This window comes from Manihot esculenta, chromosome 10 (assembly GCF_001659605.2).
Source record: "Manihot esculenta cultivar AM560-2 chromosome 10, M.esculenta_v8, whole genome shotgun sequence".
NCBI classification, from domain to species: Eukaryota; Viridiplantae; Streptophyta; class Magnoliopsida; order Malpighiales; family Euphorbiaceae; genus Manihot; species Manihot esculenta.
The window spans coordinates 26665779-26680562 of NC_035170.2; the positions used below are offsets into that span (position 1 = coordinate 26665779).

At 30.7% G+C, this 14784-nt stretch overlaps 2 protein-coding genes across 2 annotated transcripts; one reads left to right on the forward strand and one right to left on the reverse strand.

Annotated features, from left to right (window-relative positions):
• Positions 1–5439: 5439 nt before the first annotated feature.
• LOC110624286 (receptor-like protein EIX2) lies at positions 5440–7994 on the reverse strand. Its single transcript, XM_043960712.1, has 2 exons — positions 7952–7994; positions 5440–7847 (listed from the first exon to the last, which is right to left on the reverse strand). Exons 1-2 carry the CDS (start codon positions 7992–7994, stop codon positions 5440–5442), a joined length of 2451 nt encoding a protein of 816 aa, XP_043816647.1.
• Positions 7995–9174: 1180 nt separating this feature from the next.
• Positions 9175–11696, forward strand: LOC110624287. The gene has a single exon (XM_021769393.2). It carries the CDS (start codon positions 9298–9300, stop codon positions 11632–11634), a length of 2337 nt encoding a protein of 778 aa, XP_021625085.1. The 5' UTR covers positions 9175–9297; the 3' UTR covers positions 11635–11696.
• Positions 11697–14784: the final 3088 nt, after the last annotated feature.

A 14784-nucleotide genomic window follows, 5' to 3' on the forward strand; every position in this document is an offset into this window, starting at 1 on the left:
AGGAGACGCAACAAATTCAGCCGTCATCAACCTTTTTTTTTTCTTTTATTTTTTTTAATTTAATGATACATCATTATAAATTTTAAAAAAGATTTGAATGAATACATTGACTAACAAAGGGAGAAATAATTCAAAAATAATCAAGTCAATCAAGTAGCCATCTCATATATCTATATATAACTGATGCAAAATATCGAAAGATCAGTCGGACATGTTTTGAAGAGATTTCAATTTACAATTCATGCTATATCGTGCACACACAATAATTTTTCTCTTATTCAAATTATAGCGTTTATTTAAAAAATAATAATAGCCATCGCTTACTCTTTAATTATATTTTAAAGTTGTATTATTAATAATAATTATAAAATTAATTATGTTTTTTATTATGTTATTATTTATTAATTAATTAACAAAATAAAAAATTAATGAAATACTTCTTTTAATTAAAATAAAAGATAAATATTTTTAATTTAAAGTTTTATTCTCATAAGAAAATAAAAAATTTTCTTCAATTTTCTTGTATGATGACTTCATTGACTAGTGGAAGTTTTGGGAGGAAATTAGTGTATAGGTTATTTTCTCTGCTATTACATAAAGTTTCCTTGGAGATGAGTCATATTTTGTATTTATTCTTATTTTTAAGTTTATTTTTTTTAAATAAAATATAAAATACTTTAATTATCCTAGAATTTTAACACTATACTGTTCTGAGCAATTAAATAAAGAAATTTGTAAACAACTGAAAGTAATAATATAAATTTTAATTAGTTAAAATTTAATTTCTTTACCAAATTAATGAGAATCACGTGGGAGAGAAAGATGGTACAATAATTGGGTTATGCTGGGTCCCACCACCTTAACCTCTTGCAGAAGTTCTTGACTTTGTTTTCAAATAAATAAATTATATGTTATTTTAATGTCTGAATATATTATTTTTGCATTATTTATTAAATTAATATTATGTATAAATGATGTTAAGGAAGTGTTGCGGAAACATATATTTGCTAATAGATTTTTTTAAAAAAACGATGAAAAAAATATTTTATTTTTTTAAAAGTATAACTTATTTATTATTTAATTTTAATTTAAAAATAAAATATTTTAATAAATTTACAGAAGCTTTTATAAAATTTTCAAAATATCATAAATGACTTTTTATTTTTTGTACAACTTTTATTTCGTAAAATTTTTCACCTTTTCCGTCGAGTAGAATGATCGGCATAAAACTATAATCATAATTGGACTATTCAAATATAATTAGAGAATATATATTAAAAAATTGAATAACTATTTAAATCAATCAAATATTTTTTTTTATTTTTTTAAATATTAAAAAATTAATTAAATATTATACATGTATATATATAATTTAACAATTATCATAATCAATAAATTAATCTAGAATTCTGTTATTATTGTTCAAATGAATTTTTATATTACTTAAATAGAAATTGAAGTGATTTTATGTTACGAATTTAAAACTTATGCAATCGCATACATTTCAATTATAAATTATATAGTAATTAAATATTTTAAATTAATTTTTAAATGTAATACTGGGCTAGATGCTGGACTCCAGTGTGATAATTCTAATTTTCCGACGAAATCTCTGCTAATATCCAGAATCTCGAAACTGAAATTTTTAGAAGGATAAAATAGGGTTTTTATAAAATAAATTAGAAATTTTTAGAATCATATTAAAAAAATAGAAAAGAAAAGAGTTTTAGAGAAATATTAAAGTTCAGCTACCTTCAAGTTTGGCCGCTGAAGGTGGTTTCTCCGGCCATCTATAAAAAGCCTTCAGCCCGAAAATGTGAGAATTCTTTTTCCATTTTCGGGCAAAGGTGAGTCCATACACCCTCCTTGACATTTTTGTTGAAATTTCTTCAAATTCCTTAAAGAATTCACGAATTTCTACTTTTGTTTTCAAGATTGAGTTGTGTTTCAAAGTTCTAGTTCTTGGCTAGGGTGAGCAGAATTCGGTTCAAACCGAAAAAACCGATCGAACCGAACCGATTTGAAAATTTAGTTCGATTTTTTATACATTTCGGTTTGATTCGGTTTTTAATTTCAGAAATTTCGGTTATTTCGGTTCGGTTTGGTTTTGATCAGAAAAAACCGAAAAAACCGAACCGAACCGATTAGTGATAATAATATGTTTTTTAAATAATATAGAGAAATTAAATCATATTAAAATTAAAATATTTTAATTAAATTTTAAAATACTAAAAATAAAGTGTAAAAAATAAAAAAATTATTAAAAATCGAAACTGATCAAACCGAATCGAATCAAATCGAATCAGACCGATTTAGTTCGATTCGATTTCTGACCAAAATCAGTTCGGTTCGATTTTCATAAACACTAAAATTTCAGTTTTCGGTTTATTCGGTTCGGTTCGGTTTTGAACCGAACCAACCGAATGCTCACCCCTAGTTCTTGGAACCCTCAGAGCTCATCTCTCCATCTCCTAAACCCTCCCCTTATTTGCTGTCACCTTCGTGTTCTTCAAGAGGTAAGTTTGATCCTTACTTTTCTTCAGTTTGATATTTGCTTTTCTTCTGTTTTCCGAAAGTTTCAGCAAGCTTTATAGGTGTTTAAGGGGATTGTTGATGCATGCAAGTTAATTATTTTAAGTTGAAAGTTTTGAGCTTAGGATTGATAATGGATGTTTTTTCTTGAGTTCTTAATTGATGCATGTTGAGTTTAGGTCAATTTTAGGTGTTCGTATTGCGTGTTAAGTGTGTATGGCTGTTTTAAGCTTCTGCATGTATGTTTGGAAACTATTTTTGGGCTGCATATTTAGGGCAGAATCGGGTTCTGTCTTGCTTGAAAACCCAAGTTCGGCCGCCGAAGTAAGGTTCGGCCGCCGAATTAAGGTTCAGCCGCCGAACCTACCTGTGGAGGCAGCTTTTAGGCTGCCGAACTTACCTATGGAAGCAGCTTTTAGGCTGCCGAACCTGCCCCCGAAGGTTTTGACCTTCAGATCTGTGAGGGACCTTTGGCCGCCGAACCAGCCGCTGAAAGTCTCTTGCCCAGCCTTTTCCAGCTAGTTTCCTACAAGTATTCTTATGTGTTCTTGGGGGTTGGTTTGAGTGTTGTAAAAGTTATATTTGGTCCCTCATTTAAGTCCATCCGTGTAAGATCGGACTTTGGAGACCATAGAGGCTTGCAGTGAGATAATTGCTTCAGTAGGTGAGCGTCAACCAGAGGTGAGTAGAACTAAACTGATCTATTATTTTAAAGAACTCAAACTTTTTAAGTATGCTCATACATCACGAATGTCATATATATGTAATTAGGTTGTTTGCATTAGAATTCACGAATATGATGCATTGTATAATTTATTGTTGTTGTGGATGGATGTTGAATGACTCACTAGCCTTCAAATATGTTACAATATGTTATGACAGATATGGAAAGACCAGGGCTGCCCATTCTACGCCCCTGGCACTATGTAAGGGGAAATATCAGAGTTGCCCATTCTATACCCCTGGGACTATGTAAGGGAAAGAGCAGGGCTGTCCATTCTATGCCCCTAGTGCTATGAACATGACCAGCGCTACCCATTCTGTGCTCCTGGTACTATGAACATGTTATGTTATGTTTAAGAGGTAGTTATGAGGAGCACCCGTCGTGAGCTGGGCACTATTGAAATCTATAGAGGGTTACTGGTGACATATCCATCTTGATGTGAATTGTTTGTGTTGTGATGCATTCATACGATCATATATTTATTGAACTGTTTTTATATTCTGTTCACTAGGCTCTTGTAGCTTATCCCTTTCTCCTAATCCCGGGTTTGTAGGATCAGAGTTAGCTCATGAAATCGGATGAGTTACTGGTATACCCTGTTGTAATAGTATAGTTATGGACATGTATTAAATTGTGTTTTGCCATAGTATTCTTCCTTATAATCCATGTTTCATGATCCCTTATATGTAAAAGTTTTTAAGTATACGTTATGTTTGAATCGAGTTTGAGATATGTTATGTTGACCATACTGGAGCATTTGATGAGGGCTCTAGTACGGGTTTATATGATTTCAGTTATGATGTATAGGGGAGTGCATATTTCGGTCTAAACCGAAAAACCGAATCGAACCGGTTGATTTCGATTTTTCGGTTCGATTTTTCGGAATAATTGGTTTGGTTCGGTTATTATATTTAAAATTATTCAGTTTTCGGTTCGGTTCGGTTTAAACATGTTAAATAACCGATCAAACCGAAAAACCGATTTAGTGGCTAGGCCCAAGCCCTCCTCGTACCCAACCCAGCACCCCAACCCCTCCATCCCTTTCGGCCCCAAGCCGAACCCAGCAGATTTCGGTTTGAACCGAACCGAACCGAACCGATTTTTATCGGTTTGATTCGGTTCGGTTATATATTCATAATCGATTTTTTCAGTTTTTAAAATTCTAACATTTCGGTTTTCGGTTTTCTCGGTTCGGTTCGGTTCGGAACCGAACCGACCAATTGCACAGCCCTAATGATGTATACACAAGTCGAGTCTTGGTTCATGAGATGGATATGTTTTTGTTATTCGTATGATCATATATGTGATTACGGGATCCGGCGACCTTAAGTCGATCCGAATCCTAGCGCCGGTAGCGGTCTAGTTCCCGGGTCATTACATTAACAATGTTTAAAATAATTTTTTTAAATTTTTGAATCACAACTCTAAACGAAGTTAAACTTGTTGTAGACATATAAATGATATAGCTGAAACGGAGTTGTACTACAATTAATCATAGATAAGAAAAAGAAATGTGAGGTAGTTGGCGTTTATGGCAACAACTCGAACACTCAAGCTAGTAAATTGAAGAGAAGAGCATGTATAATATAATGTTTTGAACTTAAATAGTAATTATATAAGAATTGCATACTTTAATCTTTGTATTTATTTGCATTTATATTGTCGGAATCAGTTATCACATCTCTAGAAATTCGACTATTACTGACTAGTGGACATAGAATCCAGCAATTATAAGTGTAATAGAGATCAGCTGGATTGCGTTCTCGAACAGTAACTTCTTGTGTAGTCTCACCCGTAGTTGAGATAGTCGTGGTCTTCTTTTCCCTCGATGAGACTAAATATTATCTAATCAAACTCTTATCACGTGACCCTATTATTGAGTGTCAGCATAGGGCCTGCTTTAGGCAATATTATAGACATAATAGACTTATTTCAGTGTATCAAATGAAAATATTATCATATTGAATCAAACTATTGGTGGATGGACTCATTTCAAATTTGTTTGGCATTGATATTAAATTTAATATTAAAAATTAATTTTTTAAATATATTAATTAAAAAAAATAAAAATTAATCTAAAATTCAATTCCATACATTTTAATTATAAGAATACCAAAATAACTTTTTCATATTCCATTACCATTAAATGTCAATACTATTGTAATCCAAGGTTTACTAAGAAACTAAACCCTGAAACGGCGATGGTTCCTCCAATGCACGACAATTTTTCTTGCCAAAGATAATATTTCTTCAACGGTTCTGTCCACAAGCAAGAAGTATGCATGGCTCCAAGATCTTCTGATTGCCAAAACAAGAAAGGGTACTATGACCCCTGCTGCAAATCCCAATCCAATGCTCAAGTAAAGCCACTGGTCAGTAAAGCCATTGTTACTGTCATCCTCATCAGCTCTCCTTTTTCCATTATCCAACTCATTGCCTGTACAATTCACATCAAGTGGAGCTCCACATAGAGCAGGATTTCCAGCAAAAGATGGTGCATCAAAAGTTGTTATGTGTCCTTGGAAAGGGATTTCACCAGATAAATTATTGTTTGATAAGTTCCAGTACCCCAAATAGGACAATGAAGAAATGCTGGGAGGGATTGGACCTGAGAGCTTATTGCTTGAGAGATCAAGAGATAGCAACTGGTTCAATTCTGAAATGCTTTCAGGAATTTCACCAGTTAAATGGTTAGCTGACAAGTTCAAAACAGCTAGACCTAAAAGTTTCATCAGTTCTTCAGGAATCTGTCCATGCAAATTGTTTCCAGAAAGGTCTAGACTTGTCAGAATGGAGAGGATCTTGTTAAATGTTTGATGCTGGTTTTTTATGTTGGCACTGTAGCTTTCTTCATAGTAGTGCCTGAAGCTCATTCCATAAAATAGGTAATGATTTATCCGCTGAATCTGAACCATTGCTCTGAGATTGACAAAGCTGGATGGAATAGTTCCATTCAACTCATTTTCTGCCAGGTCAAGGATTTGCAGTGAGCTTAAATCTGAAAGCTCTGAGGGAATTTCTCCAGACAAGGCATTTGACCTCAAGCTAAGTATTCTAAGATTCGGGAAAACACTGCCTGTCCATGGTGGGATATTTCCTGTCAACCTGTTGTCTCCAAGGTCCAGAGTTTCCAAACTAGACCAATTATGAAAAAATGATGGGATTTCTCCTGACAATTTGTTGCTGCTGAGGTGAAGTGTTTGAAGCATATTTAGCTGACTCAGTGATCCTGTAATCTTGCCAGACAATAAGTTTTTTTGAAGATCTAGAACTTCCAGAGAAGAACAATTTCCTAAACTGGATGGAATGCTGCCTCTTAAATTGTTTCTTGAAAGATCAATGACTGCAGCTGACAACATCTCTCCTACAGAGATTGGAATCTCACCAGTGAGTTGGTTTCCTGAAAGAGACAAGAATCTTGTTGTTGCTAAGATTTCGCCTAACCTATTTGGGATAGGAGCAGAAAATTGATTATTTGAAAGATCAAGTAAGGATATGGGGAAGCTAGGAAGAGGAATGTGCCCTTCAAAGAGGTTGGAGCTCAAATCCATAACATCAGCAGATAATTTTGATGGGTTTGGTAATTTACCTTGTAATTGGTTGAAGGAAGCATTCAAGTCTTTTAGATTAGCAGACATATCCCAAAACCAATCTGGCACTATTCCTGAAACACTGACATTTGAGAAATGTAGATAAATGATGTTGCTTTGGGATTTAAGCCACACAGGAAATGATGAATTTAGAAGGCATGAACTAATGTAAAGAGACTCCAACTGAAATGGAGGAACCCAAAAGGAAGTGACATTCAAAATGAAAAAGTTTCCAGACAAATCCAAGTCTTTCAATTTGCTTAGCTTTGAGAAATGTGATTCAGAAACTATTCCTGTCAAGTGATTGTTTGAAACATCCAGTTCATACAGCTCAGAAAGTTGCTGTAAACTATCAGGGAGAGTACCATTCAGTTCATTTTCAGCAAGCTTGAGCACAACTAGTTTTTTCAAATTGTCTAAAACAGGGATTGGACCTTGAAGTGAGTTGTACTCCAGATCAAGAACAACCAGATTTTTAAGGCTACCAAGCCAATATGGCAGTTGACCAACCAACTGGTTTGAACTCAGCACTAAGATCTGCAAGCTGGGGAAAGGAATTTCAAAAGGGCAGTTTACTGATTCTCCATGGAAATCAGGTATCTTTCCTGTAAGGTTATTAAACCTCAAGGAAAGAAACTTCAGGTTGCAAAGTTTGCCAATTGAACTTGGAATCCTTCCCTGGATATTATTCCAATAAAGACTGAGATGAGTAAGAGATGTCATGTTTCCAAGGGAGGCAGGGAGTTCTCCGTATAAACGATTCAATGTCAAATCAAGAACTTCTATCTTCTTCCAGCTTCCCCTCAAAATTTCAGAACAACGTGCTTTTTTGAAAGTATTCACAAGTCTCAGGAATCGTAAATTGGGTAATTCACTAAACACATGTGGCAATCTTCCAACATTCAAGCCGCTAAAGCTCAAATCAATGGATACCAGGCTGCTGATGTTGGCAAGCCAGACAGGGAACCTTGAGTTGAATGAGTTAAAGCTGAGGTCTATGACTGCAAGTGAAGTAAAGTTAACAGAGATAGGAGATGAAATGGTTCCAGATAAGAGACAAGCATATAAGTGCAACCCAGTTAAATGGGGAAGCTTGTTCAATTGCCCAACCCAGTTTGCGATTGTTCAAGCATATAAGAGACAAGCATTTATATTAAAAAAATTGAATAACTATTTAAATCAATTAAATAATTTTTTTTATTTTTTTAAATATTAAAAAATTAATTATATATTATACATGATATGTATATATATATAATTTAACAAGTACCATAATCAATAAATTAATTTAGAATTCTGTTATTACTGTTTAAATGAATTTTTATATTACTTAAATAGAAATTGAAGTGATTTTATGTTAGGGAGTTAAACTTATGCAATTTACTGCATATATTTCAATTATAAATTATATAATAATTAAATATTTTAGATTAATTTTTAATAATATTTAATTTTTTTTTTAAATTTTTAAATCACAACTCTAAAAAAATTAAATTTATTTTAAGCATATAAATGATATGATTGAAATAAAATTGTGCTGCAATTAATTATCTGGTTTAGCGCCATTAAATTGAAAAGAAGAGCAAGTATAATATAATGCTTTGAATTTAAATAGTAATTATATAAGAATTGCATTTTTTTATTCATTTGCCTTGACATTGAGGCCAAATTAAATTTTAAATATTTTTTTTTCATTCTTCGTCTATTTTTAATAAAAAAAAATGGAATAACTATTTTGTTGATAAAAAAATAAGAATATTTTAATAAATTTTTTAAAAATATAGACCGACTTATTAATAATTGCAATATTCAATAACTAAATAGTAAATCTCTAATCTGTTTTTAAAACTACACAATTTAATTCTTATATTGTGATTTACTAAATTGAATGTCAAAATATAATATTTATCTATCCTTAAATTATAATGAAATTAACATTTATATCTTTTAATTTTTTAAATATAAATTTTTTAAGGTATTGAATTGTCAATAAATATTAAAATTAAAGAGAATAAATTGTCAATAAAAATGAAATTTTAAAAATTAAACTATTATAATTTAATAGTAAATTTTAGTAGAATGACTATTTTGTTAACATAATTAAATTCGGATACTAAATTACTTTTCATTAAACGAGCAAGGACTAAGTTGCATATTTTGTCAAAACTCAGGGATGTTATTGTAAATTGCCTTTTATTAATGATTAACAGATAAAAATACAATATTAACTTATAATAATTTAATATCTTATTAAAAAAATAATATTAATATCTAAAAATTAAATAATGGCCTCCCTTTTAAAATATATGTACATAAAAGACGACCTCAAAAAGTTGACTTCATTGCTAAATAGTACATGTTGTCTTTCATACTCAACAGAGCTTGAGCATTCAATTGTTCTAACAAATCCTCAAGCACAGGTGGGATTGAGCTCGATCCAAGAGAGAAGAAATGGCTAATTCCATTTCTGAACGTGTGAAGTATATGTGGGAACACTGGAATATCAGAGTTGTTGTTCAATTCAGCCTTGCAATGCAGATCCTTCTCATAGGGCTAGCTCCCTCCAGGAAGTGGACTTCAAATAAGTTTGTGAATTTGTTAGTATGGTCAAGTTACTTGCTTGCAGATGCAACAGCAAACTTTGCAGTGGGACTCATCTTCAATGGCAAGAGCAGTCCTCCTGATGATGTATCCCCTGCTGAGAACAGTCAACTTTTGGCTTTCTGGGCTCCTTTTCTATTGCTGCATCTTGGTGGTCCTGACACCATCACTGCATTTGCTCTTGAGGACAACCAGTTGTGGCTTAGGCATCTGCTTGCGTTCATTGTTCAGGTTGCTACTACTGGTTATGTTTTCTTTCGAAATCTTCGCAAGAACAAGGTGATTATCCCAACTGCTCTCTTGTTTCTTGCTGGGACTATTAAATATTTAGAGCGGACTTATTCTTTGTATCTTGCTAGCAAGGATAAATTCAGAGCTTCTATGCTCAGAAAACCAGATCCTGGAATCAATTTTCCCAAGTTTGCAGAGGCAGCCGCTTCAAAGAAACCAGAGGAACTCCCAGAGGTGAAAACAGAGAACCCAGAGGAACTCCCAGATGTGAAAACAGAGAACCAAAGAGAAGCTACTGATTTTTGCCTCCACATTAGAAAATTAGAGGATCTTGATGTGGTTCAGGAGGCTCATAAGTACTTCAAAATCTTCAAAGGACTCATTGTTGATATCATTTACAGCTTCAAGGAGCGCGATAAGAGTCGATATTTCTTCAATAGCATATCTGCAGAAGATGCTTTCAAAGTAATAGCAGCTGAGCTCAATTTTCTCTATGATGTTCTGTACACAAAGGTGGTCGTTGTGCATTCCATGTTGGGTATGATTTTACGCTTCATTTCTTGTAGTTCAGTCTTGGCAGCCCTTGCAACCTTTCATTTTTATGTGAAGAAGCATGGCTTTGATCCGTTTGATGTCAAGGTTACTTATGCCCTGCTGCTTGGCGCCATAGGACTCGATGGAGTATCCATCCTCATGGCCATTTTCTCTAACTGGACAATAGTGGCTGTTCTGGAGAGCTTGCCGAGTCCTGAAGATAGATCTCACTCGGTGTTGCGTCTCTTCAGCAAATTCCTCATTCACTGGGTGTTGCGTCTCTTCAGCAAATTCCTCATTCTAAAGAGACCAAAGATGTATGTTTGTGAACCAGACAAACATACAACTCTGCGTACATGCATTCCTTTTCGCAGCTGGTCTGAATCTGTCCCAGGCTACAACTTGATAAGATATTGTCTCAAACAACGTCCAAGGAAAATCCACAATGTGACGCACAGCATCCAGAGAGTCATCTGCTATCTGGGTATTGGTAAAATTGCTAGTCAATGCATAAACATTAGTTCTAGAAAGGTCATTCAGTTTTTGTGCATTGATAAAGTCATTCAATTTTTGTGCATTGATAAAGTTATCCAATGCCTGAATAGTTTGAAGAGAGGACTCATTGATCTTGTGGGTCTCAAAGATTTTCTGGATGAGTTAAAGTATGCGTCCAGCAAACCGCTGACTCCGGAGCTTTGGGCATTTATATTCGGTGAGCTGCAAATGAAATCTCGTTTGATTGAAGATCCGGAAACTGCAAGGAAAATATGTTCAGCCAGAGGTGAATGGGTTCTCCAAAGTCATGGTTTAGACAAAAACGGAAGTGACTTAATGGATTATGTTGTTGATGTCAGATACGATGAGAGTGTCTTGATGTGGCACATTGCTACTGAGCTCTTGTGTAATGATAAAAAGGGAATTGACAATTGCAGCAACGAAAGAGAATTCAGTAAGATTCTGTCAGATTACATGCTGTATCTTCTAATTATGCAGCCAACTATGATGGCAGCAGTGGCTGGAATCAGTAAGCTAAGGTTTGAAGATACATGTGCTGATGCTAAAAGATTTTTCAAAAAAAGAGGCATAAGATCAAATAATCTGAAGAAAGCATGTAGATTGATTCTTGAAGTGAACACAGAGTTTAAGCCTGCAGAAGTGAAAAGAGATGGAAGCTTATCTGTATTGTTCACAGCAAGTATGCTGGCGAAAGAGCTGAGAAAATTGAGAAAGCAGAAATGGAAGATACTGAGCCAAGTGTGGGTGGAGATGCTGTCGTATGCTGCAAGTCATTGCAATGCAACTTCTCATGCCGTGCAATTAAGCAAAGGTGGAGAGCTTGTTACTTTTGTTTGGCTACTGATGTCTCAGTTTGGAGTGGGAAACCAATTCCAGAGTAATTACAGCTTATTATTGCAAGGGTAAAATTGATTGTCAGAAAGTTGTATTGGATTAAGGCACTAGAGTTTTATTTTTCTTCTTGCTCACTTCTTTTCTTTTCTTTTCTTTTCATTTCTTTTCTTTTCTTTTCTATGTTCCCAAGTCTTTGCCAATTTTCATATATTAAATCTAAAAGTTTGATTGGACTAGAAATGATTGACTCGTCCCTCAGACATTTAATTTCGGAAAATAACTTGAAAAATATTTTATGAAATTTTTTTTTAAATAATTAATATTTTATTATTTAATTTTAATTTAAAAAATAAAATATATTACCAAATTTATATATAAATAACTTAATAATATTTTTAAAATGCAAAAAATGATTTTTTTAAATATATTTTATGGATTAATTTTTTTGAATGTTCGAGATGTTAAAAAATAAAAAAATATTTACTGTAAAATAAATATACCTAATGTTTAGATTTTATTAGTATTTTTTCTGTTAAGAAATATTAACTATATTTAATATTTTTATAATAAATTACTGCATAATTCCTTATTTACATTTTCATTTTTTACCTAATTATACTATGATTTTATTCTAAATCCAAGAGAAAAGAGATATACAGAAAAAAAGAGAGATAAATAGAGCGAGATCATGTAAGACATCTTCTTCATAATAAAAAATAATATTATGAATATTATTTTAAATTATAATATATTTTTGTTATAATATTATAATAAATATTATATTAAAAAATAATATTCATAATATTATAATAAAAATAATATTATAATTAAAATTAAAAAAATGATATATTATTTTTATTCTAAATTTTTATTATAATATTCATAATATATTATATTATAAAGTAGTAAGAATTTAAAATGTTAATAATAATCAATATAATATATTACATTTATTAAATTAAAAAATAAAAAAATCATATATCAGTAATAATGAAAAATAATAAATTATATTTAATATATATATTTGATAACTGTCGGGTCTCACCTTTTGAATTGAGTCAGGATTCAAAAAACAAATCAGATCTTGACCTCGAATCATTCCTAGACAGACATGTCCAGCGGCTTCAATCCAAAATCTAGCATAAATGACAGGTCGAATCGTCCGCAAGTCCAAACTCAATAAAAAGGAGGCCGACCTGAGAAGGGGACAAGGAGAGAAGCGAGCAGGCTCTGTCCTTTCGCAGTCTTATTTGCACTGAGAAAAATTAAATAGCCGCCTAACGATGCGGACCTGTTTGAGAGATATACATGACTGTAGTAAAGAGGCCTTTTTACCAAAATGATTTCTAATTATATATATAATCTTTTAATTTTTTATCATTATTATTAGTATATGATTTTTTAATTTTTTATAAATTTTTAATATATTAATTATAATAAAATAAAAATTTTAATATATTTTATTTTTATTTTTAATAGTAAATAAATTATAAAAAATTATAATCAATATTATTAATTAATTGATATTATATTTATTCCATCCGAATAATAATGCATAATTAATCTTATATAATCATATCATGCACAAATTTATATTTTTTTATATATTTTTAATTTTTTTTATCAATATAAAATAATAAATTTTATTATTTTATACATTTATAAAATTTATATACTAAATACAATTTATTATTTTTATCATCATTATTAATATATGATTTTTTTTAATTCCTACTTTTAATATAATAAATATAATTTATTATACTGATTGTTATTAACTTTTTGATTTTTTTATTACTTTTTAATACAATACATTATTAATATTATTATAAAAGTTTTATTATATTTTATTATTAGAAATTATTTTATTTTTTATTTTAATAATAAATATAGTATTAAATTATTTTAATAATAAATATTATAAACTTTCAATAAATTATTAAAGTTTAATTTTGTGAAAATTACTTTGTAGTCCCTAGGTGAGATGTGGTAATTTTTTCCAAAAATACCCTTCTCTCAATGTGAAATCCCAAAAGAAGAAGAAGAAGAAGAAGAAGAAGAAGAAGAAGAAGAAGAAGAAGAAGAAGTTGCAGAAAGGGTAGGAAGAAGAAGAAGAAGTTGCAGAAAGGGTAGGAAGAAGAAGAAGAAAGAAGAAGAAGAAGAAGAAGAAGAAGTTGCAGAAAGGGTAGGAAGAAGAAGAAGAAGAAGAAGAAGAAGAAGAATAAGAAGTTGCAGAAATGGTAGGAAGAAGAAGAAGAAAAAGAAGAAGAAGAAGAAGAAGAAGAAAAAAAGGCATTTGGGTTTGGGTTTTGTGATTTTGATTTTTAGTGAGGGTTAAATTTGTCAATTCACGTGTCCCAAACGGTTATTTTGGACGGAAGGACTACGAATTTGGATAGAAGAGAAAGTGAGAGACTTGAATATTGGGTCGCCAAAATAGAGGGATAAAAGTGTTAATTACGTTAAACCTCAAGAACTAAAAAGTAATTTTCCCTTTAATTTTAATTTTCTTTAGTTTTTATAAATACATAATCTCTATATGGAGCCGTACAACTTATCACACGAATCAATCTTTTTGGATAGTTAAAATTAGATGAAAATTATTTAAATATTGAGATTTATTTTTTTTTTTGAAATAAAATATTGAGATTTATTGATTCAAGTGATTCTATTTATCTAAACCGCCATTTTCTTTAATATAATTAAATTTATTGATGGATGGCTTTCTATTTCATTAATATTTGAAATTTTTAAATTTTTTATTTTAGAATTAGAAATCATGCATATTAATTTATATTTTTAATTCTTCTTCTAATAATATTTTTAATTAATATATTCATAATAAATACAATTTATTATCTTTATTATTATAATTTTTATATAATTTTTAAATTTCTTATCATTATTATTAGGTAACTTTTTAATTTTCTACAAATTTTTAACATAATATATTAATTTATAATTAAAAAATTTTAAAATTAAAAATTAATTATAACTTTAAAATAATTAATAAAAAATTAATACATATCTATTTTTCTAAAATTATAACCTATCTGTTTAATTATATTTTTATCATTAATAAATAATAAATATTTTTATATATATAATTAGACTCTAAAATAAATTTATAAGAAATTGATAAATGTCATGATTGAACTTACATAGTGACACAATTAATCTTATATATTTATAATTAATATATTTTTAATTTTATTTCTATAT